The sequence below is a fragment of the Oreochromis aureus genome, linkage group 18, assembly GCF_013358895.1.
Source record: "Oreochromis aureus strain Israel breed Guangdong linkage group 18, ZZ_aureus, whole genome shotgun sequence".
NCBI classification, from domain to species: Eukaryota; Metazoa; Chordata; class Actinopteri; order Cichliformes; family Cichlidae; genus Oreochromis; species Oreochromis aureus.
The window spans coordinates 30,761,795-30,784,295 of record NC_052959.1 but is presented as its reverse complement, the minus strand read 5'-3'; the positions used below and the strand labels follow the sequence as shown (position 1 = coordinate 30,784,295).

General features: G+C 40.4%; 2 protein-coding genes across 2 annotated transcripts; both read left to right on the top strand.

Moving 5' to 3' along the window:
• Positions 1 to 2,497: 2,497 nt before the first annotated feature.
• LOC116311774 (tripartite motif-containing protein 16-like) lies at positions 2,498 to 4,936 on the top strand. Its single transcript, XM_031728986.2, has one exon. It carries the CDS (start codon positions 2,539 to 2,541, stop codon positions 4,282 to 4,284), a length of 1,746 nt encoding a protein of 581 aa, XP_031584846.2. The 5' UTR covers positions 2,498 to 2,538; the 3' UTR covers positions 4,285 to 4,936.
• Positions 4,937 to 7,843: 2,907 nt separating this feature from the next.
• LOC116311781 (zinc finger protein 23-like) lies at positions 7,844 to 22,301 on the top strand. Its single transcript, XM_031728993.2, has 3 exons — positions 7,844 to 8,164; positions 18,603 to 18,883; positions 19,377 to 22,301. The coding sequence occupies exons 1-3, from the start codon at positions 8,160 to 8,162 to the stop codon at positions 20,204 to 20,206; spliced, it is 1,116 nt and encodes a 371-aa protein (XP_031584853.1). The 5' UTR covers positions 7,844 to 8,159; the 3' UTR covers positions 20,207 to 22,301.
• Positions 22,302 to 22,501: the final 200 nt, after the last annotated feature.

The window sequence follows — 22,501 nt, the reverse complement described above, 5'->3', positions numbered from 1 at the left end:
TTGAATGTTGTTGGTGCAGCACGCAGGACCGACAGCGCACAATGTGCTTTGAAATAGCAGCCAATAAAGGTATAGTTTATGTCTATGAACAGTGAACACCTGTGTGCACACCTGTGTGGATCAGCGTGCTTGTATTCAAAAGGTTTCCCCATGTAATGGTCTGCTAGAGGATGTAGAGAGCCATAGCCCCGTCCCCCAGGGCATGAAGCAGGTATGGAGGAGATCCAGGCTCCAGACATCCAGAGGCCCCAGAGTGCGAGAGCCCAAGGAGGACCACCGGAGGGGCATCTGTGCCACCCTCCTGGGAAGGGCTGAGGAGAGCCCCAGACGAGGGGTCACCCAGTAGCCACAGAGCAGAAGCCAGAGGGGGCTGCACTGGCGTGCCCGCCGGCTCTGCCGGCAGCCAGCTGTGCCAGAGTGAAACGAGCCGCAGGCCCAGAGGCCGGAGGCCCGAGGGCCCCCTTTGCCCCGGAAGAGGCCTGACCGGGCAACAGGCGCCAGGCCCTGCCAAGTAGTCACCGGGAGTGAGCTGGTGCATACCTGAGCGCCCAGCCCTGGACACCAAGAAGCACCAACGCACCGACCCCTGAGGGCATCAGTCACTGGCAGGGAGTGTGGTGAGGGGAGATAGGCCTACATACTTTGGAGGGCCTGGGAGTTCCCAGAGAGGTGGAGTCTAAGACCCGACCTGACATATAGACACAGACAAACAGGCACACACAGACGGGCACACTTAGATGTAGTTTTCAGGTAACAGTGTCACAATGTGGCAAGTGTGCAAAACTAGTGTAGTACAAAACTCTCACTAGAATATCTCTTTCCATTTTACAAATGCTGGTTTATAATATGATTTGTTATTCTTAAGTTGCAGGAAGGTAAACCCACAGTATGCACCTCCAGCCCTGGACCTAAAATAAATTGGGTTCCCATAAATCTAATTTGCATTCTCATTAATATTGCAATGGAAAAATGTTATTTACTTAAATCTAACTTATCACAAAATCAGTCATAATTTTTATTTGAGACAGGATTGCTCAAACTGATAATCCAAGAAACAAAAGAGGAGCTTGGAATTTAGTTTACAATGAAACATCTGTTTTAACCCAAAAGTAGTTTAAAGCTTAAAAAAATGGGGACACTAAGATGAATACTGACTTCCCGTGAGACTCAAACTGAAGAAAGTTTTTACCTTTTTAAGTTAGTTAGTCAGAGTCATCTCAAGGCATTTAATAAGTCTAATATCTCTATTAGAGGAACACTCCCCATGATTCAACAGTACCGTATGAGCAAGCACTTGGCAACAGTGGTGAGAAAACAGGAAGAAACCTGCAACATAACCAGGACTGGGAAAGGTGATGATAAAGAAGGTAAACACCTGGCAGGTTGTTTGGATGTGTCAAGTGCATCTGGAAAATGCAACTCTTGAATTAGAGACCCATGGCAGCCTTTCCAAAAGAGCAGCAATATCAATATTTTAGATTTCACTGAAACCCACCAGGGTTTACAACAACACCTCAATCACCTCTGCCAGGCCCAGACAATTGGGGTTTGGGATTTTATTTTATTTTTTAATTTATTTTTTAAATATTACAATCATTATTTAACTCTGCACCAGATGTCTGCTGGGAAGAGTGACTATGTTTCTTTAACATGCCCCATGCATGTATTTTTATAATATACAAACACAGTATATGTATATATATATATAAATATATATATATCTACAATGTACACCTTGCAGATAAAAGCGGAAATACGTTATCACTGCCTAAGAGGACTTTGTAGTGGCAAAGTTGAATGAAGTTAATTTTTAGCTTACATGTAATCACAGTAATACAAAGAAATGTTCCAACCTCTGAGTAAATAAAGGTCATTTTTATTACGTGTCAGACTGGTTAAATTGTTTATTTATTTCACTTACCTGCTGTTATAATATGGGAAATCCTTTAAAAAAAAAAAAAAAACCAAGCTGCTGTAAAGGCAGTTGCAAAAAACCATAATCAACCCTGTCATAAGTAGCCAGGTTACGGGGACGTCTCTGAAACAGCTGACCTTTCCGCGGTATTATTCAAGGTTTTAAATCATCTATAATGAGAAACAAAAGTAAGACAAAAGTATTTTTGCTTGAATCCCAATGTTTCAGTAGCTTGTAGAACCATCTCTTGCAGCAATAACTTCAAATAATAATTTTTATATGTTGTTTTACATCTAGATGTGAAAGAAGGTGTACTTTCTTTTTCACCTAACTGCATGAAATTATATACATATATATTTATTTGTAGTTGAGAGATTTTATCCCCTGAAAACAAGTTCAATCACAAACAAGTTCAATACCTGCAAGAGTTAATCTGTGCAATGATTCGTACCTTGTACTTTTTTATGTCTATATGGTGAGTAAATCTTGATTGCGTGTTAATGTGTTACATTTTTATTAGACTTATTCTTTCAGGTCAGTTTTGTTTCTGCAGTGAGTTAAACTGAAAACCTCCCTCACCTTTCTCCTATTCCCACTGTACAAGTTCCAAGATTTTGAACTGCATGACTCGTCAGGCACCGTTTGAAAAAGAAACACATACAGCACAGTCACTGACACTGAGAGGAGAAATGGCACAGAAAGGAGTTCAGCTGGACCAAGAAACCTTCTCTTGTTCGATCTGTTTGGATCTACTGAAGGATCCTGTGACTATTCCCTGTGGACACAGCTACTGCATGAACTGTATTAAAAGCTTCTGGGATGAAGAGGAAAAGAAGAAAATCTACAGCTGCCCTCAGTGCAGACGGACTTTCACACCAGACAGACCTGTTCTGGAAAAAAACACCATGTTAGCAGTTTTAGTGGAGAAATTCAAGAAGACTGAACTCCAAGCTGCTCCTGCTGATCACTGCTATGCTGGACCTGAAGATGTGACCTGTGATGTCTGCACTGGAAGAAAAATGAAAGCAGTGAAGTTCTGTTTGGTCTGTCTGGTGTCTTATTGTGAGAAACACCTTCAGCCTCATTATGGGTCTCCTGCCTTTGGAAAACACAAGCTGGTGGAGCCCTCCAAGAAGCTCCAGGAGAACATCTGCTCTCAACATGATCAGATGATGAAGATGTTCTGCCGTACTGATCAGCAGAGTATCTGTTATCTCTGCTCTGTGGATGAACATAAAGGCCACGACACAGTCTCAGCTGCAGCAGAAAGGACTGAGAGGCAGAGAGAGCTGGAGGTGAGTCGACAAAACATCCAGCAGAGAATCCAGGACAGAGAGAAAGATGTGAAGCTGCTTCAACAGGAGGTGGAGGCCATCAATCAGTCTGCTGATCAAACAGTGGAGCACAGTGAGAAGATCTTCACTGAGCTGATCCATCTCATCCAGAAAAGAAGCTCTGATGTGAAGCAGCAGATCAGATCCCAGCAGGAAACTGAAGTGAGTCGAGTCAAAGAGCTTGAGGAGAAGCTGGAGCAGGAGATCACTGAGCTGAAGAGGAAAGATGCTGAGCTGAAGCAGCTCTCACACACAGAGGATCACATCCAGTTTCTACACAACTACCCCTCACTGTCAGCACTCAGTGAGTCTACAGACTCATCCAGCATCAATATCCGTCCTCTGAGCTACTTTGAGGATGTGACAGCAGCTGTGTCAGAGGTCAGAGATAAACTACAGGACATTCTGAGAGAGGAATGGACAAACATCTCACTGACAGTCACTGAAGTGGATGTTTTACTGTCACAACCAGAGCCAAAGACCAGAGCTGGATTCTTAAAATATTCACGTGAAATCACATTTGATCCAAACACAGTACACAAAAATCTTGTATTATCAGAAGGACACAGAAAATCAACATTTATTTTTCAAGATCAGTCTTATTCTCATCATCCAGACAGATTCACTGGATATGAACAGGTCCTGAGTAGAGAGAGTCTAACTGGACGTTGTTACTGGGAGATGGAGTGGAATGGGATAGGAGTTGATGTAGCAATGACATACAAAAATATCAACAGAGAGGGGAATGAATGTAGATTTGGTCGAAATTATAAATCTTGGGCATTAGAGTGCAACAAAAGCAGTTGTACATTTTGGTACAACAACATTCAAATTCCCATCTCAGGTCCTCAGTCCTCCAGAGTAGGAGTGTACCTGGATCACAGAGCAGGTATTTTGTCCTTCTACAGAGTCTCCAAAACCATGTCTCTCCTCCACAGAGTCCAGACCACGTTCACTCAGCCGCTCTATGCTGGAGTTTATCTTAGTGGATGGTTTGTGTTTGGAACAAGTGTTGAATTCTGCAAACTGAAATAAATGGAGATAATTATCAGCTGCAAGAGTGAGGGTGGTATTATTTTTAAATTTTTGAGTCATTTTGTTTGTCTTAGTGTATGACATTATGGCAAAATATGATCCAGTATACATCTAGTGCAACAAGTTTTTTTTTTCACAAATAGCAGTTGTAATGTGTTTATATGTCTGTTGGGAGAGATTTTGTGTTAATGTCACCACTGTGGAAGATAGAGTCACAAAAATGTGCAGCTCTGTAGCCTGAAGATGAAGATAAACACAAGCTTGGGGGGAATGGCCCCTTCCACCTTTACAGGAGTGGAACACCGTGTGTTGTGTTTGTATGTGTTTGTAACACCTCTATAACACACCTTTCCTTCACAATGACAGCAGACCGATTAGTCATTAGAATTGTGACTGATGTGATCCAGTCACAATTCTCTGCATTAACATTTTATTTTTGTTATTTTTTTAGTGTTTGAAATTCTTTTACCTTTCTTAACTAAAAACTTTTGCTTTAAGATAAAAAGTGGAGATTTTCATTTGTTTGCTTTTTAATTTCAAGATTTATTTTGTTCTCCTTGTCACTAAAAATAATTCATTACACAGGATTAAAGGCTATTGGAAAGTAATGATATGAAGTTTGTGTTCAAATAAATACATTTAAATATTTCAGTCTTGGGAACATTTTTGTGTTTTGACAGTTTTCAATAAAGATTAAACATCAGATTGGGTTGGTACTTCTGTACTTTTGTACTTTTGTAATTTAGCTTCACAGTGTTGTAAAGACAGAATCCAGATGAGAAAAGAACTTCTTGTCACAACTTCTTTTATCTGAAGTGTAAACACTAACATCTTAAAGAAAAAAAAAATTATTTGGTTGCAGTGTGTGTAGACTTTACTCCTTTGACTTTTGCCCATTTTATGACTAGATAGACACCGGGTGATATTTTTGTGCAAAGATTATCTATTTCACCATTTTGTTTCAACAGAAAGATGTCATTTTCTAAATTCATGAATATGTTTATAGCTTTGCTAAAGTACACAACTAAAGTACAGAGCACTAGTGGATAATTTTGTGGAGTGCTCTGGGAGAAATCTTCTGCTTCTGAATGTGGATAAGATCAGAGAGACAGGAATCAATTTCAGAAGGATGAGGACAGCTAAAAGATCTCTGTCTATCCTGATACAGGATGTTGATGTGGTGGAGGAGTACCTGCGTGTCTACATCAGCAACAGTCTGCTGCAACCAACATTTAGTTTGTAGACAAAAAGAGATGAGAAGGCCTTTTTTCTGAAGAAAGCTGAGATCCTGAGAACTGGTGATCTTCTGTCCATGTAGAACTTCTTTAAATTTGGCTACTTTCCTTTAAACAAAATACAGTAAAATTGCATGAATTTAAGCATGACAATAGAATTTAATCCTCTTAAGCTGCTTCCTTTGATGTGGAAAATAGTTTTTGGGCACTTTAAATTCTCATACATGACCCATTTATCTGTTTAGCAAGACAAATAGAGATTGTAATCAATGAGCAGATCATTTGTTATGTTAAATGTTATTTTAAATGTTGGAACACATTTTTCTTATAAATCAAACGTCGAACACTCTTTTTTTCTCACTCACTCTCACTCAAATCTGACAAAGAAAATGTTAAACTAACCTGCGAAAACCATGGGTTCAGAGTTCAATGTTAGAGCAGAGAATTCAGCTTTCTTCACTAAAACAGCTTTACATTACACAGAAATTAGTGTTGTTTTACTGTCTGATTGAAAGACATTTCTTGATGCATTACACCATCACAGGTAAAGTTGCTCCACAGTTTCCAACTCTGATATGTTTTAGGAAATTTGTAAACTGAAAACTCTTCTCTCCCATCTTTCCATGGTCCTTGAATGCTGCATCAGTGTTACAGGTTGTGACTCCTGTGAACAAACTGACACAGTGTGATATTACACATATTTAAATCTGTCTTTACTGATTATGTTGAAGCTGCTGAAGGCTCAGTGAAGTTTTGTCTTCCTGCAGGTTAACAAGTGAAATCTGAAAGTGATGCACAACACAAGAGGGCGCACATTCTGACATGTTTTTAGGCTGAATAAAGCCTTTATCATAAAGTGCATTGTGTCATAGATCCTGGTAAACTGGATCAAAGCATCATTAGTTAGTCACTTATTTAGTTTGGAGCTGTATCATTCAACACTGTAGCAAGATTTCCTTCAGCTTCTGTTAAAAACAGAAGAGGACTATTAATGAGAACAAATAGCAGGGACACCGTATCAGCAATCACCATGGTTTAACATGACCAGCATAAAATGGTACGAAGGACTTCCTGCATATCGTGGTCTACAGTCTGTTTCCTTGAGTTCTATAAGTTTCTCAGTTTTTAAGTTCTGTTTAAACATCTTTGAGTTAAGTTTTCATGTGTTATTCTAGAACTCCTGTTATGAATGCTGAGTTTGTATTTCCACTGTTTCCTAGTTTAGTTAATCATGTTTCTGTTTTCAGAATGAGTTTTTTTTTAAAAGTGTGTAAGAAAGAGACAGTAAATGCAAAAGACTAATTCACAGCCTTATTTTGTCAGATTTGTAGAAACACAAACTGTTCACAAATGTTTGGCAAAACATTTTATAGAGTTCAGAATCATAGTTTTTATTCATTTTATTAATTGGTGTTAAAATAGTGATGATTAGTGGTGTTTCATGCAGAAGGAAAAAATGAGGGTCATGTGGCAAATTAGTTAAAACTATTTTTGTCATCAATGTGTGATTGTGGTTGTTTTATGCTGTCGATAAAATATTTAGATCTTTTAAATAAACATTAAAAAATAATGCCCTTTACAGTGAAAATACTTCAGTAGAAAGAGACGCTAAATGTTGTTTTAAGTGTGTATCAGCAATAGAATGCCCTTAAGATAAATCAAAACAAAAAAAATGTTAAGTAAAACAACCCTTGTCTGTGGGTTTTTTTTTTTTTTTGTTTGTTTTTTTCAGTTATGCGAGACATATAATGTTTTTGGATTAATTTTACTGCTATGTTTATGTGTCTGTTGTATATTATTGCTGTTGATGTTTTCATTAGTTCATATATTTTGGAGTTTAGATATATTTTTAATTAAGTTATGGAACAGTTATGGAAATGTACCATTTTGTTAGCCCATAAAGAATATTTTGATACATCACTTTATCCTTAATTTTATCAGAAATATTCAAAATTATCTCTAGACATGGGGACAATTATCTAATATTACAATTAAATATAAGCATAAAGGTTTCAGAGGAGTTGGTGCAGTATATTCAAAGACAAATATTTCTCTCAGAGAAGTAATAGAGTTAAATGGATAAATGAAATGCAAATGAATTAAAAAAATATTTTAATTCCACTTTTGATACATTTTTTTCCCCAAGTGAAACATACAATTTACATTCGCTGTCGTTCGTATTAACATTGCTGTTGGCTGCAGGACCCAGCTTAACGACCTTGTACCTGTCCGTGAACGTCTCTCGGCCTCGGATACCAATGAATCGTTTCTGTGGCGGTTGCTAGGCAACAGAATCAGCGCGACGTAAGCGAGACCGTCCCATTTAAAGCCGCTCGGTTCGGCCTTCACGGCCTACGAAGGATACAGCTGCTGAAGTGGGGCACTGCTTCGTGCTGCTCACAGGCTCTGATGGATGCTAGCTTCGTGTGTGATGGACTGTTAGCTGGGAGAGTTTAGTTTGGTGCTAAGACGGAGAAACATTTCAGGGTGTGAAGCAATAGTGGAGAGTTTATCGATGAGGACTGACTGCTGCAGAAGAAATCTGCTCTGAGGTTAACAGAACGTCTGATCGTCCAGTATGAGATCAACCTTCAGCGCAGACTGCTGGATATCAGCCGGAAACCCGAGATAAAGTTACGCATGAGGTAAAACTGCGATGGTCTCAGTGGACTAACACAAGAATACAACTCATGTAGGACCTGATCAGAGCTCAGCTTGTAGGCTAACAGACTCAAATCAAGGAGCAGCTAATCACACAAGTGCGTCTCTTTTTTTTACGGTAAACTTTTAGCATTAAACAAACCTTGAGACCGAGAGAAAGTGCCTTTACAGAAGATTTATTTAGAAGATTAAGATAAAGGAGGCAGGGAGGGAAAGCTTCTGTTTTCTGCACTGTGCCACAGTTCGCTGTCTGCTTCGGCTCTCCGTCCCTCACTCCGGGGCTACAGACAGTCCTCTGCCGCCTGTGGTGCTCCTCACCTCCGTCTGCACCCACAGACTTCCCGAGGTGGAGGCAGGCCGGCAGGGACTGCCGGTTCCCTTTGAGAGATGGGCTTTACTTTCAAAAATACCCCTTAATCAGGGTCTAACTCCCTACAAGACCATCGTGACTCCCCTACCATCCTCACCTCTTTTTAAAATATATATTTTTCAACTGAATTATATTTGGGTTCAAGAAAATTATGAAGTTTTTAAAATAACTTTGTAAAATAACAGAAATTAGATTATAAGGACTTCTACTTTTCTAATAAACAGTCTTAACTCGAACTGAATCCAGCTCAAATCTCACAGATGTCAGTGGTATTCACAAAGCATGGAAACGTAGTTTTGAATGCAGTAACACAGGTTCCCAAAGTGTGGGGCCCGCCCCCTAGGGGGGGCGCAGAGCCATTGCGGGGGGGGGGGCGGTATGAAAAAAAAAAAAAAAAAGAGCGCTTGGACACTGTGGACAGGTTTTTGACGGGGCTCCCACACAAACGCTAAGCAGGAGATGAAGCATCGCCAAATATGTTTCCAAACCAACTTCCTTCCAAGCCAAAGACAGGAAAATATGGTGAAGCATATCTTCCCTTTGGCTTCACCTGCACAAGTGCCAAGGTAGGTCTCCCCTGCAAAATTAGTTTCCCTGCGTCGGGAGCACGCGCTGTGCTCTTCAAATCACGGACAAACAGTATCCCACATTCTTGATTTTTAATGTAATAACTAACTACTCCTGACATAAATGTCAGGAGTAGTTAGTTATTACAAGAAGTGTTTGTGAACTAAAAATCAAGAGCTAACATGATGTTAGCTCTTTATGCAGTAAAGTTACAGTGGGATACAAATAATATCAGGCTGATCATGGCGTAATTTGTTCCCCCTGTTCAAATCATGGACAAACAGTATCTCACAGCTGTTTATGTGTTTAAACCCATTTTGCACAGAGAGGCATTTTTTGAAAAATGTATTGACAGCAATGTTGAATATTATTACACAGGAAAAAAAACAACTACACGTAAAATAATTACACCGTGACGCCTCTGCCTTTCTAAATGGAGGGACAGTAACTGCGTGTGTATATGTAAGCGTGTAAAACCTGAGGTTCCCACACTTTGGGAACCTCTGAGATAGAGAAATAAAATGAGTCGCAAAATGTAAAAGCAAAATTTCCCCACCTGGGCTGCCTTGCGCCTGTTTCAACATGTGACCCCGCCCCTCCCTCGGACAGTCAGGGATGAGTGGGCTAACATACCTGTAAGTTGCTGTTTTAATGAGTGTTTGATGGAAAACGACAGTCGCATGATAGGTGAGTCCTAGTAAATAATTTCCCAGTACGTGTACGTTACACATGCTGTTTTTTAAAATTATGGTTATTATTTTGCTAGCTATCAAACTCGCTGGAGAAATGATTGAAATGCACTGAGTGTGATGCGGTATGGCAGCGCTATTATAGAATATGCTGTGAACTTAGCTAACATTACTTAGCAGTAATATGAGTTAATTTACTCAAGTGAAAGCTTTAAACATTAGCCCGATACATAACTAGCCAACTTACGGCTTTCTGATTAACCCTCTGGGGTCCACGGGCCCAGAGTCTCCATTTCAACTTGGGTCAAACGTGCGGACTTCAAACTATATACCAGTTTTTAAATTGTGTTGATAGGCCACGTAAAATGGATGTTTTTTGTTTTTTTTGAATGAGTAAACAGTGGGTTTACTCCGGGAAGAAACGGTAAAAACGGCGTTTTCTAAGGAGAGCGCTAGCAAACACGCCTTGCTTGTGAGTGAAAAAAGAAAAAAACACTCCTTCCCTATTGGTGGAAAAATGTACCATGTCGACCAATCAAAAAATGATATGACAACATGTGGTATTTGGTTGTTGGGAAGAGGGGGAAGTTTTAGGAGTGAGCGAAAGAAAGAGAGAGCGAGTTTTGATACATGAGAGATTTGTGACGTTTACCGTGTTTGGAGTCTCAAGTTAGTGTGTTGTCTTGTGTAGTTAGTGTGTAGTGTAGTCGTTGTTTTGTTTTGTGTCAGTTCTACTAGTGAATGTCACAGTTGCTGCAAAAAAGCCACCAAAGGCAGGTTGCAGTGTAAACGCTGTCTCCACATGGAAAACAGGAGTGACATGTTATGGTAAGGACTAATTCAATGGTTCATGCAGCACCCTCTGGTGGTTGTGCCGTGTATGTTTGTTGTTGCAGCTTGGCAATAAAGGAAGTCGCCATGTTAAGACAGAGCTGTCCCAGTCTCGTTAATGTTGCTGCTATTATAAACCGGAGATCTACCAAAACATGGTGTCAAAAGTACTCTGGAGGGAAGAAGAACGTCACGAAAACGAAAGCTTTCTCACCGGAGAGAACTCGCCCAGCAAGTTTGCATTAACAGCCACAGTAAGAGCTAAGCTAACAAATTAGCAAACGCTAACTAGCATCTCGCAACTAGCAGCATGGCAGCCGCGCCGGCAGCCTTCCAAGTATCACCGCCGCCGAAGTTCGACTTTTCAAAGCCAGAAGAGTGGCCGAAATGGATCCGACGCTTTGAGAGGTTCAGGATAGCATCCGGACTCGAGCTACAATCGGACGAAAACCAGGTTAACACTCTGATATATACAATGGGTGATGAAGCTGAAGATGTGATCACTTCGTTGAACCTGACCGAAGAGGAGGCGAGTGAGTACCACACTCTCAAAGACAAACTTGAGGCACACTTTGTAGTCAGAAGAAATGTTATCTTTGAACGTGCAAAGTTCAACCAAAGGCAGCAAGAAGCAGGAGAGACTGCAGATGGGTTTATTACATCCCTATATGCCTTGGCTGAGCATTGTGGCTACGGGGCGTTGCACAGTGAAATGATAAGAGACAGACTCGTTGTCGGAATAAGAGACAAGAGGCTCTCGGAGCAACTGCAAATGGACGCAGAGCTCACGTTAGAAAAAGCAGTGATACGGATTCGCCAAAGTGAGCTTGTTAAGAAGCAGCAGGATCTTCTTAAAAACAACTTCAAGCAGGAAAATTTTTGTAATGTGGACGTCATTAAAGCAAAAGTAAAACACTTCAAACCAAGAAAGACTGTGCCACAAAATACAGAGAGGAATGCGAAAAGCCAATGCAACCGATGTGGAAAGACACCCTTTCACAGCAAGAACCTGTGCCCAGCCAAGGAGGTACTCTGCAATCAGTGTAAAAAAGGTCACTATGCAAGAGTGTGCAGGTCTGGGACAGTGGGAGAATTACGTGCAACAGGTGGTGACAGTGAAGAAAGGGAGGTAGCATTTTTGGGAACAGTAGCCTCAGAGAGAACTGAGGATGCGTGGTTGACTAAAATAAAAGTTAACAATGTAAACTGCTGGCTCAAAATTGACACAGGAGCGGACGTAACCGTCTTGCCTGAAAAAGAGTACAACACTCTAGCACAAAAACCACAGCTGCAACCCACAGATCTGAAACTGTATGGGGCAGGAATGTCTCTACCAGCAGTTAGAGGGAAATTTACTGCTAACCTGAGCACTCCAAGCAAAACTACAGTACAGCCTGTGTATGTAGTAGCAGATCTGACGCAAGGGTTACTTAGCCGCCCAGCAAGTGTTGCACTTGGGTTAGTGGCCAGAGTAGAAGCAGTGTCACTCACTTCGGTAGAGGCAGTAAAGCAGCAGTTTCCAAAACTATTCAGCGGGTTAGGCCGAATGGAGGGGGAATACAAAATTGAGCTTAAAGCAGATGCTAAGCCATTTGCCCTGTCAACCCCAAGAAGGTTCCCGCTTCCCCCGTTTCCCAAAGTCAAAAGAGAGCTTGCTCGTATGGAAGAGTTAGGGGTAATCTCCAGAGTAGAGCAGCCTACTGACTGGTGTGCAGGAATGGTTCCAGTACCCAAACCAAACAGAGATGAAGTGCGTGTGTGCGTGGACTTGACCAAACTGAACAATTCTGTGAAAAGAGAAAGACACATGTTGCCATCAGTTGAGCACACACTAGGACAGCTAGAGGGCGCAAAGTTGTTCTCAAAACTCGATGCTAACTCAGGGTTTTGGCAAATACCTTTGTCCAAGCAGTCAGCTCTTCTCACAACCTTCATCATACCATTCGGAAGGTACTGTTTCAATAGACTCTGTTTCGGCATATCCTCAGCCCCTGAGCATTTTCAAAAACGAATGTCTCAGCTTTTGGAGGGGCTGGACGGGGTTGTCTGCCAAATGGATGACATTCTGGTTTATGCTGACACACAGGCCCAGCACGACAAGAGACTGGTCGCAGTCCTTGAACGGCTCACAAAAGCAGGGGTGACATTGAAAAGTGAGAAATGTGAGTTTGCAAAGACCTCAATCAAGTTCCTCGGACAGATCATTGACACTACAGGAGTCAAAGCAGACCCAGAAAAAGTGAAAACGGTCAGCAACATGGAGGCACCCACCGATGTGGGTGGAATGAGACGATTCCTAGGAATGGTTAATCATTTAGGCAAGTACCTTCCCCACTTAGCAGAGAAAACAGAGCCGTTGAGAGAACTACTCAGTACCAAAAACATGTGGTGTTGGAGTGAGGCTAAACAAACAGCGTTTGACAACATTAAGTCAGAACTGAGTAAACCACCAAACTTGGCACTCTACAACCCCAAAGCACAAACAACAGTATCAGCTGATGCATCCTCCTATGGACTAGGAGCGGTGCTACTTCAGAAACAAGAGGATGACACAACCAAGCCAGTGGCCTTCACTTCAAGAGCATTAACCCCCACAGAACAAAGGTATGCTCAAATAGAGAAGGAAGCGTTAGCCATAACCTGGGCATGTGAGTGATTCTCTGATTTTCTTATAGGCATTGAGTTCCATGTTGAGACAGATCACAAGCCTTTAGTACCACTTTTGGGCTCCAAGAACTTAGACGAACTGCCACCACGAGTACAAAGACTGAGAATGAGATTAATGAGATACTCTTTCACCACCTCACATGTTCCGGGCAAACACATAGCAACTGCAGAAGTGCTGTCCAGAGCACCAGAAAGGATGGTTTGTGATGAGACATTAAGAGACGAAATAGACCTGTATGCACATCAGGTGATTTCAGGCCTTCCTGCAACAGAGGAGAGACTACAACAAATAAGAGAGCAGCAAGACAAAGATGAAACACTAAAACAAATCAAACTCTACTGTAAGAATGGCTGGCCGGGCAGACTCAAAATACCAGGTCCATGTTTCCCATACCACCAGCATGCAGGGGATCTGACTGTTGAAAATGAACTTCTCCTAAAAGGTATGTGTATAGTTATTCCAAAGATATTACAAAAAGACGTTTTGACACGACTGCACACAGGTCACCAGGGCATTGTAAAGTCCAGGGAGCGAGCCAAGCAGTCGGTATGGTGGCCAGGACTGAGCTCTCAACTACAGCAGCTGGTAGCAGAATGTGAGACATGTGCAAAGGTGAGACAGCAACCCAGAGAAACACTCATGCCAACTGAGTTTCCTACACGGCCGTGGGAGTTAGCTGGTGCTGACCTTTTTGAGTGGAGTAACAGCCAGTATTTGGTTGTAGTGGACTATTTCTCACGATACATAGAAATAGCTAAGCTGTCCTCTACCACATCAGCAGCAGTGGTTGACCACTTAAAGTCCATATTCGCACGCCACGGCATACCAACAGAGTTAAGGTCAGATAATGGCCCACAATTCTCCTCAGAACACTTCCAAAAGTTTGCTTCAGAGTGGGGCTTTACCCACACCACTTCCAGCCCGAGATTCCCTCAGAGGCTGAAAGAGCAGTGAGAACAGTAAAGAGCCTTCTACAGAAAGCAGGAGACCCATATCTCGCTCTCATGGCATATCACGCCACACCACTTGCCAATGGACATAGCCCTGCGGAGCTTCTGATGGGGAGGAAACTTCGTACCACAGTTCCCATACTTCCATCCTGCCTCAACCCAGGCTGGACAAACATCACTAAACTGAGAGAGAGAGAAGGGAAGGAGAGAGAAAAACAGTGGAAATGGTTCAACAACAGACACAGAGCACAAGACCTCACTGGACTACACCCAGGAGATCAAGTTTGGATCACGGACATGAAAACAAATGGGACTATATCAGGCAGAGCAGATACACCACGGTCTTACCTTGTTGAGACCCCGAGGGGGCTTCTACGTCAAAACAGGAGCCATCTCATCACACTTAAAGGACCAACTGAACAACAAATCCCTGTCCTGCCAGAGAACAGCAGCAGACCTGTTTCAAACCAGGTTCAGCAGTCTCTTATACCACCAAGTAACCAGACTACTGAAAGAAGATATCCTATAAGAGACAGAAACCCACCGAGGTACCTTAAGGACTTTGATTTAGGTAGAAGGTACTCTCGAGCACCTGAGTGACCAGCCCGGGGCAGAATAATCCCCTCACTCAGTTGAAGGACTGGGTTGTCTACCCCACCTTCATAGTTAGAATAAGTTCACACAGTTAAATAAAATAATAGTTATAAATAAAGGCAATAAATGTTTGTTACAGATTTGAGTTAATGTAACAGCCTTGGAGTATCCAGCTACAAGTTAAGTTACAGTGATTTCAGTATTGACATAAAAGTGGATTAATACAGAAAACATTATAGTTTATAATGTACTCAGTAGGGGGGATGTTATGGTAAGGACTAATTCAATGGTTCATGCAGCACCCTCTGGTGGTTGTGCCGTGTATGTTTGTTGTTGCAGCTTGGCAATAAAGGAAGTTGCCACTTTAAGACAGAGCTGTCCCAGTCTCGTTAATGTTGCTGCTATTATAAACCGGAGATCTACCAAAACATGACACACCTGCTGTCAGACCCTGTGCTTTTCTCATCTGTGTTATAGTGAACACAAACTATTTTTTGGAGTTGCATAAATAATTTGTGTGCCTTCTTATTTGATGCAGAACACCTGATTGTTCTGTAAATAGTTTGAAATGGTTATATAAAATACGCCTGAGGCCTTGGCTGCATTTTTAGGTAAATAGTACCATATAACTTTGTTGTTTGCAAAACCTGTGCATATGTTTTTTAAAATGTACAATTTCTATTTGCATTTCAAGTTATGAAAATGATTTGTTAGGCATGTTTGTGGTTTTTACTGTCAAAAATATAACTTTTTTCTACTCGTATTTTAAATTTTGTCTGAATTTAGATAAATTGTGCTGACACATTATGTCAAAATGAGAAAATAATAGATTGGCAAGATAAACAGTTTTTAAAGGTGAAATATAGAGGCCAAATCAAAAGTAGTCAAAAACGGCCAATTATACCCTGGACGCCAGAGGGTTAAAGGCTAAAAGCAAAGTTGTCACCAAGTACAGTTTATATTTGTGTGAATGGCTGCAGCTTTTTTGAGTATTAACTTGGTGCCTTTGGGTGAAATAATGGTAATATGAGGGACCGATCCATATGGTCACAAAGAATAGCCTCTTGTTTCTGTGCTACCAAAGTTCCCCGGCTTTCATTCAAAATGTGTTTATTGTCAGCACCTACACATTAAACTACTTAAACATTATAAATGTCTTCAAGCTCACACTGAGGCCTGTGGGGCACTATCAGCCACTGAGACCATAGACACATATATATGTGTATTTGTATATGAATATTTCATACTTTAAGGCTGCCTGTTTATTTAAGGGAGATGAACAAAATACATTGGAATTGTACATAATAATATCATAGATGATAAATTCAATAGATTTTAAGTAGAGATGGCGCGATACCACTTTTTTATGTCCGATACCGATATCATAAATTTGGATATCTGCCGATACCGATATGAATCCGATATAGTGTTTTTTAATCAATAAAACTGTTTTTTAAATGTCTTGCTGCATTTTGTATAAGTTCATACTCACGTTTAAATAAACAACAACACTAAAGCTATTCTGTTATACCTGTATGTAAAAAATATACTGCACCCAAAATATTTCATAGTTCAGCAACACTGATCAATCTAATAAACTTAAACCTACTCCATCCTCCCTATTCTGGTATTTTAAAGAGTACTTAGCAGAAATATTAAGCAACCTAACTAATAGGGTTGCAAACTCCCAGCAAAAAAAAATAGGGAACCACCCCCCACCCTCCACGTCATGATGCTTAATCGACGTAATCAACTTTAATTTAATGCAAGTGTAAAACAAATGGACAGAAATCAATTATTTTTCTACAATATTTAAATAGATTCAACATCTTTCTTCAACAGAATTGCAGACTGCACAGGTGGTATCTTCCCAAAGGAAAAAGTAGTATAGCTTACTAGGGTATATTAGACTTAACAGTTACCATATACAGTAATGGACTTCTATACATTTTACATCAGATTAAAACTTTGGTTGTAAGATTCAGATAATTTTTTTATTGAAAGCTAGACATTTTAAATGAGAATAAGAAAGAAAAGTATGTCTTTGTGCCCCCTTTTCCCTGTTCATGCCCTATCGGCCCCCCTGGCTACACTTTGCTAGATCCGCCCCTGCACAGTTACCAGCCATCAGCTACGTAGAAAAGGATCCTGGTCTAGAAAGTAATATTAAATAAATTCTAACAACAGCTTATCAAGGTTAAACGTGCTGCTGTTGTTCAGCCGCTGGTTTCCTCTTTCTGGTGCAAAGTGGGCCAAAAACAAAGAAGAGAGACGGACTCGCCACAGAAAAGCCGATCAGCTGATCATTAAGCAGTTTCATGATTGAAGTAGCAGCAGGAGAGGGAGGGAGAGAGAGGCAGTCGCTCCATATATCGGTTGTTAAGCTTAACGTGGGAATGCTTTACAAACATTCAGAGATGAACTTACACACTTGCTTTACTTCTCTCTGGGATAACTTGGAGATGAAATGCTGGTTTGGTAGCGAGGCTACAAATACACACAGCCGCTCTATCACCTGGCACACTGCTCTGACGTGCTACGTTTATGAGCCGAGTTAAGTTTTGTGAGGTGCTTTTTTGATATTTAATGGATCGGATTACATTTTTTATTTCTCTCCGATATCCGATCCAGTAATTTACGTCAGTATCGGACCGATACCGATACGTAATATCGGATCGGTCCATCTCTAATTTTAAGTAGATGCTTGTGCATTCTTAAAGTCTTATATGTTGAATTGAACTATGTGATCTGTTCAAAGCCTCTCCCAGTCAGTGCTGTTCTCCATGCCTGTCTGACTGTACATGATGTTATTAGGACAAACAATTTAAAGGTGATCATTTAGGACTTCAACAATAATACAGACAGCAATGTAGTTAGCAATAAAACAGTTTTATTGGGAATTAACTTAAAAAACAAACAAACAAACATCTGTCTCCTATTTTTTGTCAAACAGGAAAGAAGCATCAATATCTGATGAGAAGACTTATTTATTTGGGGGGTTTTTCAACAGGAGAAGAATATCTCTAACAAGTTGATTTGTTCACATTTTCACATCTTAATTTTTAAGTGAAATGTGCATTTTGAGTTTATACACTATGTATATAAGGCGACCGTTTCCTTTTGCAGTATTTTTGTGTGGTGTGTTTTTCTGTCTTAACAAAAGGGGAACAAAGGTGTTTAAGTTCACCTAGGATGACTTGTTTTAATTTTCACATGGTCTTACTGAGGTGATGCGAACTGAAACATGCATTCTTTTGGTTTTGTTTGGCGGGGGGGGATGTGCTGGAAAAGCTTGAAAAGGGACCTTGAAAGTGCTTAAAAAGTGCTTGAATTTGACCCTGAAAAAGGCGTATGAACCCTGTGTGTATATATATATATATATATGACAGTTATTTTTCTTGCAATTACAGTACATCTCAGAGAAACAGGGAAAACGCCAGCCTGTAAAGAACTGTTGATAAGATTTACTAAATGATTTATAAAACAATAAATTACAGTTGAACAGTGACCAATGATTTTCATTTTAATCTACAACAATGAAAAACATTGCAGCGTGAAGCTGGCAGCAGCTACCTGAATGAGTTGTACTCTGAACTTTCCTAATAAGAGTATCAGAGCTCGAGAGTAACTTACACTTTCATTTTTCACATTTGTACAGTTTAAATTTCACTCACATATAAGGACAAGCTCAGAGTGGACTATATTTGCTCAGATGTGTTTTCCTGTAATCACATTAGTAACCTTTTTCCGCAGTGACCCTTTGTTCCTCAAGATCTCCCACAGCAACATGAAGTGTGAGGAAGAGGAGGGCCTGTATGACCAGCAGGTCTCCAACCAGGGGAGGAACTCCAGTCTGGACCAGGAGGGCCCAGATCCTCCACAGATCAAAGAGGAAGAGGAGGAACTCTGCATCAGTGACGACGTAGAAAAGATCGTACTCAAACAGGAGGACGAAGGTCTCGTCTGGACTGAAGAAGAGCAGCTCAGACAGCTGGATAACATCTGGAAACCTGAAATGAACTTACACAGCAGGGGTATGTAAAACCATAATGGTCTTACCTAAAAATTAATATGACTTTAATTAATTAATTCAATAAAGATATTTTGGAAACACATCAGAGTTTTTCAAGGCCAGTGTTTAAATAAACTCAGCTGATTGTTAGTAGAGGTTTTCTGAGAGCTTCGCTGCTTTTTATCCCCATATTTGAATCCTACTTTTAAATTTCCCCTTCTGTCTGATGTTTGTCTTATCATTTACATAAATAGGTTTCCAACAGTAATTGGTAGACAAACTGTGAAAATTGGTGCATAGAAATTTACTAGCGTGTTAGAAGTGAGTGCATGAAATCTTATTTTAACAGTTTCCAGGTCTGGGTAAATGATATGATGATATTTCTGATGACATTTTGATTAAACTCTGTTGTAGAGATGGAAATGGAAAGCTGTAGACACCACTGCTGAGTAGTCATTCTTGTTAGATAAATATAGAAGTATAACAGAAGTACTTTTGTCCATTTGTCACCTCAGCTTTCCCACAACAGCGTGAATGTGAGGAGGAGCTGGTTTTTGGGGACCAGGAGAGAAACTTCAACCTTGACCAGGAGGATCCAGAGCTTCCACATATTAAAGAGGAACAGGAGGAACCTTGCACCAGTCAGGAAGTAGATCAGCTTGTAGTGAAGCAGGAGACCGAAGGCATTATTATCTTCATGGTGGCTCCTACTTATGAGGAAAGTGAACCAGAGCTGGATAGTGAACATCTCCTTTCTTACAGCTCTCCTGAACCAGAGAGCAGAGATCAGCAAGACAACTTTCCCGTGTCAGAGAGTCAGCGTAAAACTGACTCAAGTAAAAAGTTTGTGAAATGTGAGATTTGTGGAAAAACCTTTGAGTATCGATCCAAACTAACAAGACATATGAGAGTTCACACAGGTGAGAAGCCACATTCTTGCAGCACCTGCGGAAAAAGATTCAGCCTGATGATAAACTTGAAAACTCACATGAGAATCCACACAGGTGAGAAGCCGTATTCTTGTGGCATCTGCGGAAAAGAATTTAGAGACCAATCAACGTTCAAAAAGCACATGACCGTTCACACAGGTGAGAAGCCTTATTCTTGTAGCACCTGCGGGAAAAGCTTCAGTCAGAAACCAACACTGGAGAGACACCAGAGAAGCCACACAGGCGAGAAGCTGCACTCCTGCGGCACCTGTGGGAGGGAATTCAGTCAGATGATAAACTTGAAAACTCACATGAGAATTCACACAGGTGAGAAGCCTCATTCATGTAGCACCTGTGGGAAAAGCTTCATTCAGAGGATACAGTTACAAAGACACATGAGGATTCATACTGGTTAAAAGTGGGAGAACTGTCAGATGAAGCAGTCCACTGAGAAGCCAGATCAGAGCAACACCTGGGTGAGGAGATGACCTCCTTAATTAAAAAAACTCTCTGTATTGTTTATTGTATGTAGGGGTGGGAGATATAGCCTCAAAATAATATTTCAAGAAACTAAAATTTTAAAAAATAATGTACATTTTATCAGCTCGGCAGGCAGCAGCATTTATATGTGTAAGTAAATGAAGGATTTTCCATCTTTCTTTTCCAGTGAGCTACTGTCACTGATGACAGCTTACCTAATTCAAAGTGTGAAAATATGGCCACCTCAAGGTGCTTTATATTGTAAGGTAAAGACCCAATAATAATACAACGAAAACAGAGAAAATCCAAACAATCATATGATCGCTTATGAGCAAACATTTCAGTTTTTCAGGGAAGGAAAAACTTCTTTTTAATAGGAAGAAACCTCCAGCAGAACCAGGCTCAGGGAGGGACCACCATGTGCAACAAGGAAAGTTTTAAGCCTTAAAAGTAGAGATAGTGTCTGTCTCCTGAATCCCAACTGGAAGCTGGTTCTACAGAAGAGGGCCTGGAAGCTGAAGGCTCTGCCTCCCATTCTACCTTTAAATACTCTATGAACAACATTATAGTGCAATGTTAGTGACACGGCATACATGAAATATGAGCACAGAAGTATCCTCAGTGGTGTTTTTCCTGGAAATTTTAAGAAAAGTGTATTATAAGTGCTTACACTCTACTTTAACAATATCTACAACAACCTTGTAATGTTTAAGGAGCCTGCACAATACTGTCATAAAATTCAACCTGGTTTGTTTTATCTTGGGTCAAGCTTTTTAACCAGCTCTGCTTTTCCACCATGTAACACATCAGTAATTTCCATCCACCGACTGCTCTTGTTGTTATATTAAATGTAACTCACGAGTGCTCCAGTGATGCATGGTTGAATCATTTGTTTACTTTTGGGTCGCACATCACTGCTGCTAGTATCTCCTGCTCACGTGCCTTCATAGCCCTGTTGTACTCAAGTGTGTTTTTGCTTAAAGTGTTGAAACAGGTTTGCTTTTTTCACTTTCAGTAGGAAAAGTTTTCTTGCCTATGTTGCGAAGCATTCAGCTACCAAACTGTGACTGGAGCCCGACATATGGCTCTGGCTGTGAGACATGACTGGGGTTGACTCATTGTGGTGAATGCAAACATGATGTTTCCGTAAGCACACGTTTTTGTAAACATTTATACCAGTATTATTACAGATCATATGATATGTCACAGCCCTAATTCTGTTTGTTGCATATTCCATTAAAAACTGTAGTGAAGATGAAACACGTATTTACATTCATTTGACGTAATATTTGTATCGTGTTGAGCTGTTGAAAAAGTTGCTGAGATGTTTTATTTTTTTGTTTAATGGAGAGGTTTTACTACATGGGGTCAAAGCTGGAAAGAAACACACATGAGACCAAACATTTTGTGATTTAATCTTGATTTTCATGAAGACTGAATTTCAGCATGTGCTCATCCTGTTGCTTTGTATGTTGGTGTTGGTTATGTGTCTTAAAAGTGAAATAAAGATTTCTTTAAAACTACTTGTGGCAATTTTTTTAAGGCACAATCTCTACAACATGAAACAACGTCTGTGAAGCACATTTTGTACAGGAGCAGGGAAACTTGCCCATCACTGTGGTGGTGGGGTGGATGAGATTTGCCCGGGGTCACTTAAGGCTCTGTATGTTGTGAGTCTGTCCTGGTTGTCCTGCTCAAACATTGTATGGAAGTTGAGGTCAGTGCCTTCAGACCGGCCAACTATGGTGGTAGTGATGGTCCCCTGTTTTATGAAGGGAGTGTAGAGGGTATGTTTGCACTTCAGGCCTCCCTGGGAAGATCCATATCTGTAGTCACTTTCACTGTTTTCTTATTGCTGTTTCAAATTGTTGTTTGTTTGTAGACTTTTTATTGAATGATTTCTTTTCATTATTATTTTAACCTGAGGCTTTAAGTTTGTATTAATAATATGTGCATTTATTTTTTATTATATTTGCTTCACTATTTTTTAGATGTTTTACTTTTAATTGTTCTATGATTATGTTTATGTGGGTTTTATAATTATATTATTATATTATATAGTTTATTTTAAATATTACCTTAACTTGTTTTGTTCTTTTTATAAATAAATAAAAGTGACTTGACTCATCATGGATCTGAGACTTTCTCCCAGTGTTTTGTGTTTTGGACTTATGAATCTTGTTTATTAACTATTTTGATCATGGGTAGTGTGCTATGTTTCCTCCTCCTCC

What these genes read in the sequence shown, in the direction of transcription:
- LOC116311781 (XM_031728993.2), top strand. An exon ending in AATGAACTTACACAGCAGGG is followed by an intron (nt 18,884 to 19,376) that starts GTATGTAAAACC and finishes TTGTCACCTCAG; the next exon opens with CTTTCCCACAACAGCGTGAA.
- LOC116311774 (XM_031728986.2), top strand. Translation starts at nt 2,539, where the DNA reads ATGACTCGTCAGGCACCGTTTGAAAAAGAAACACATACAGCACAGTCA.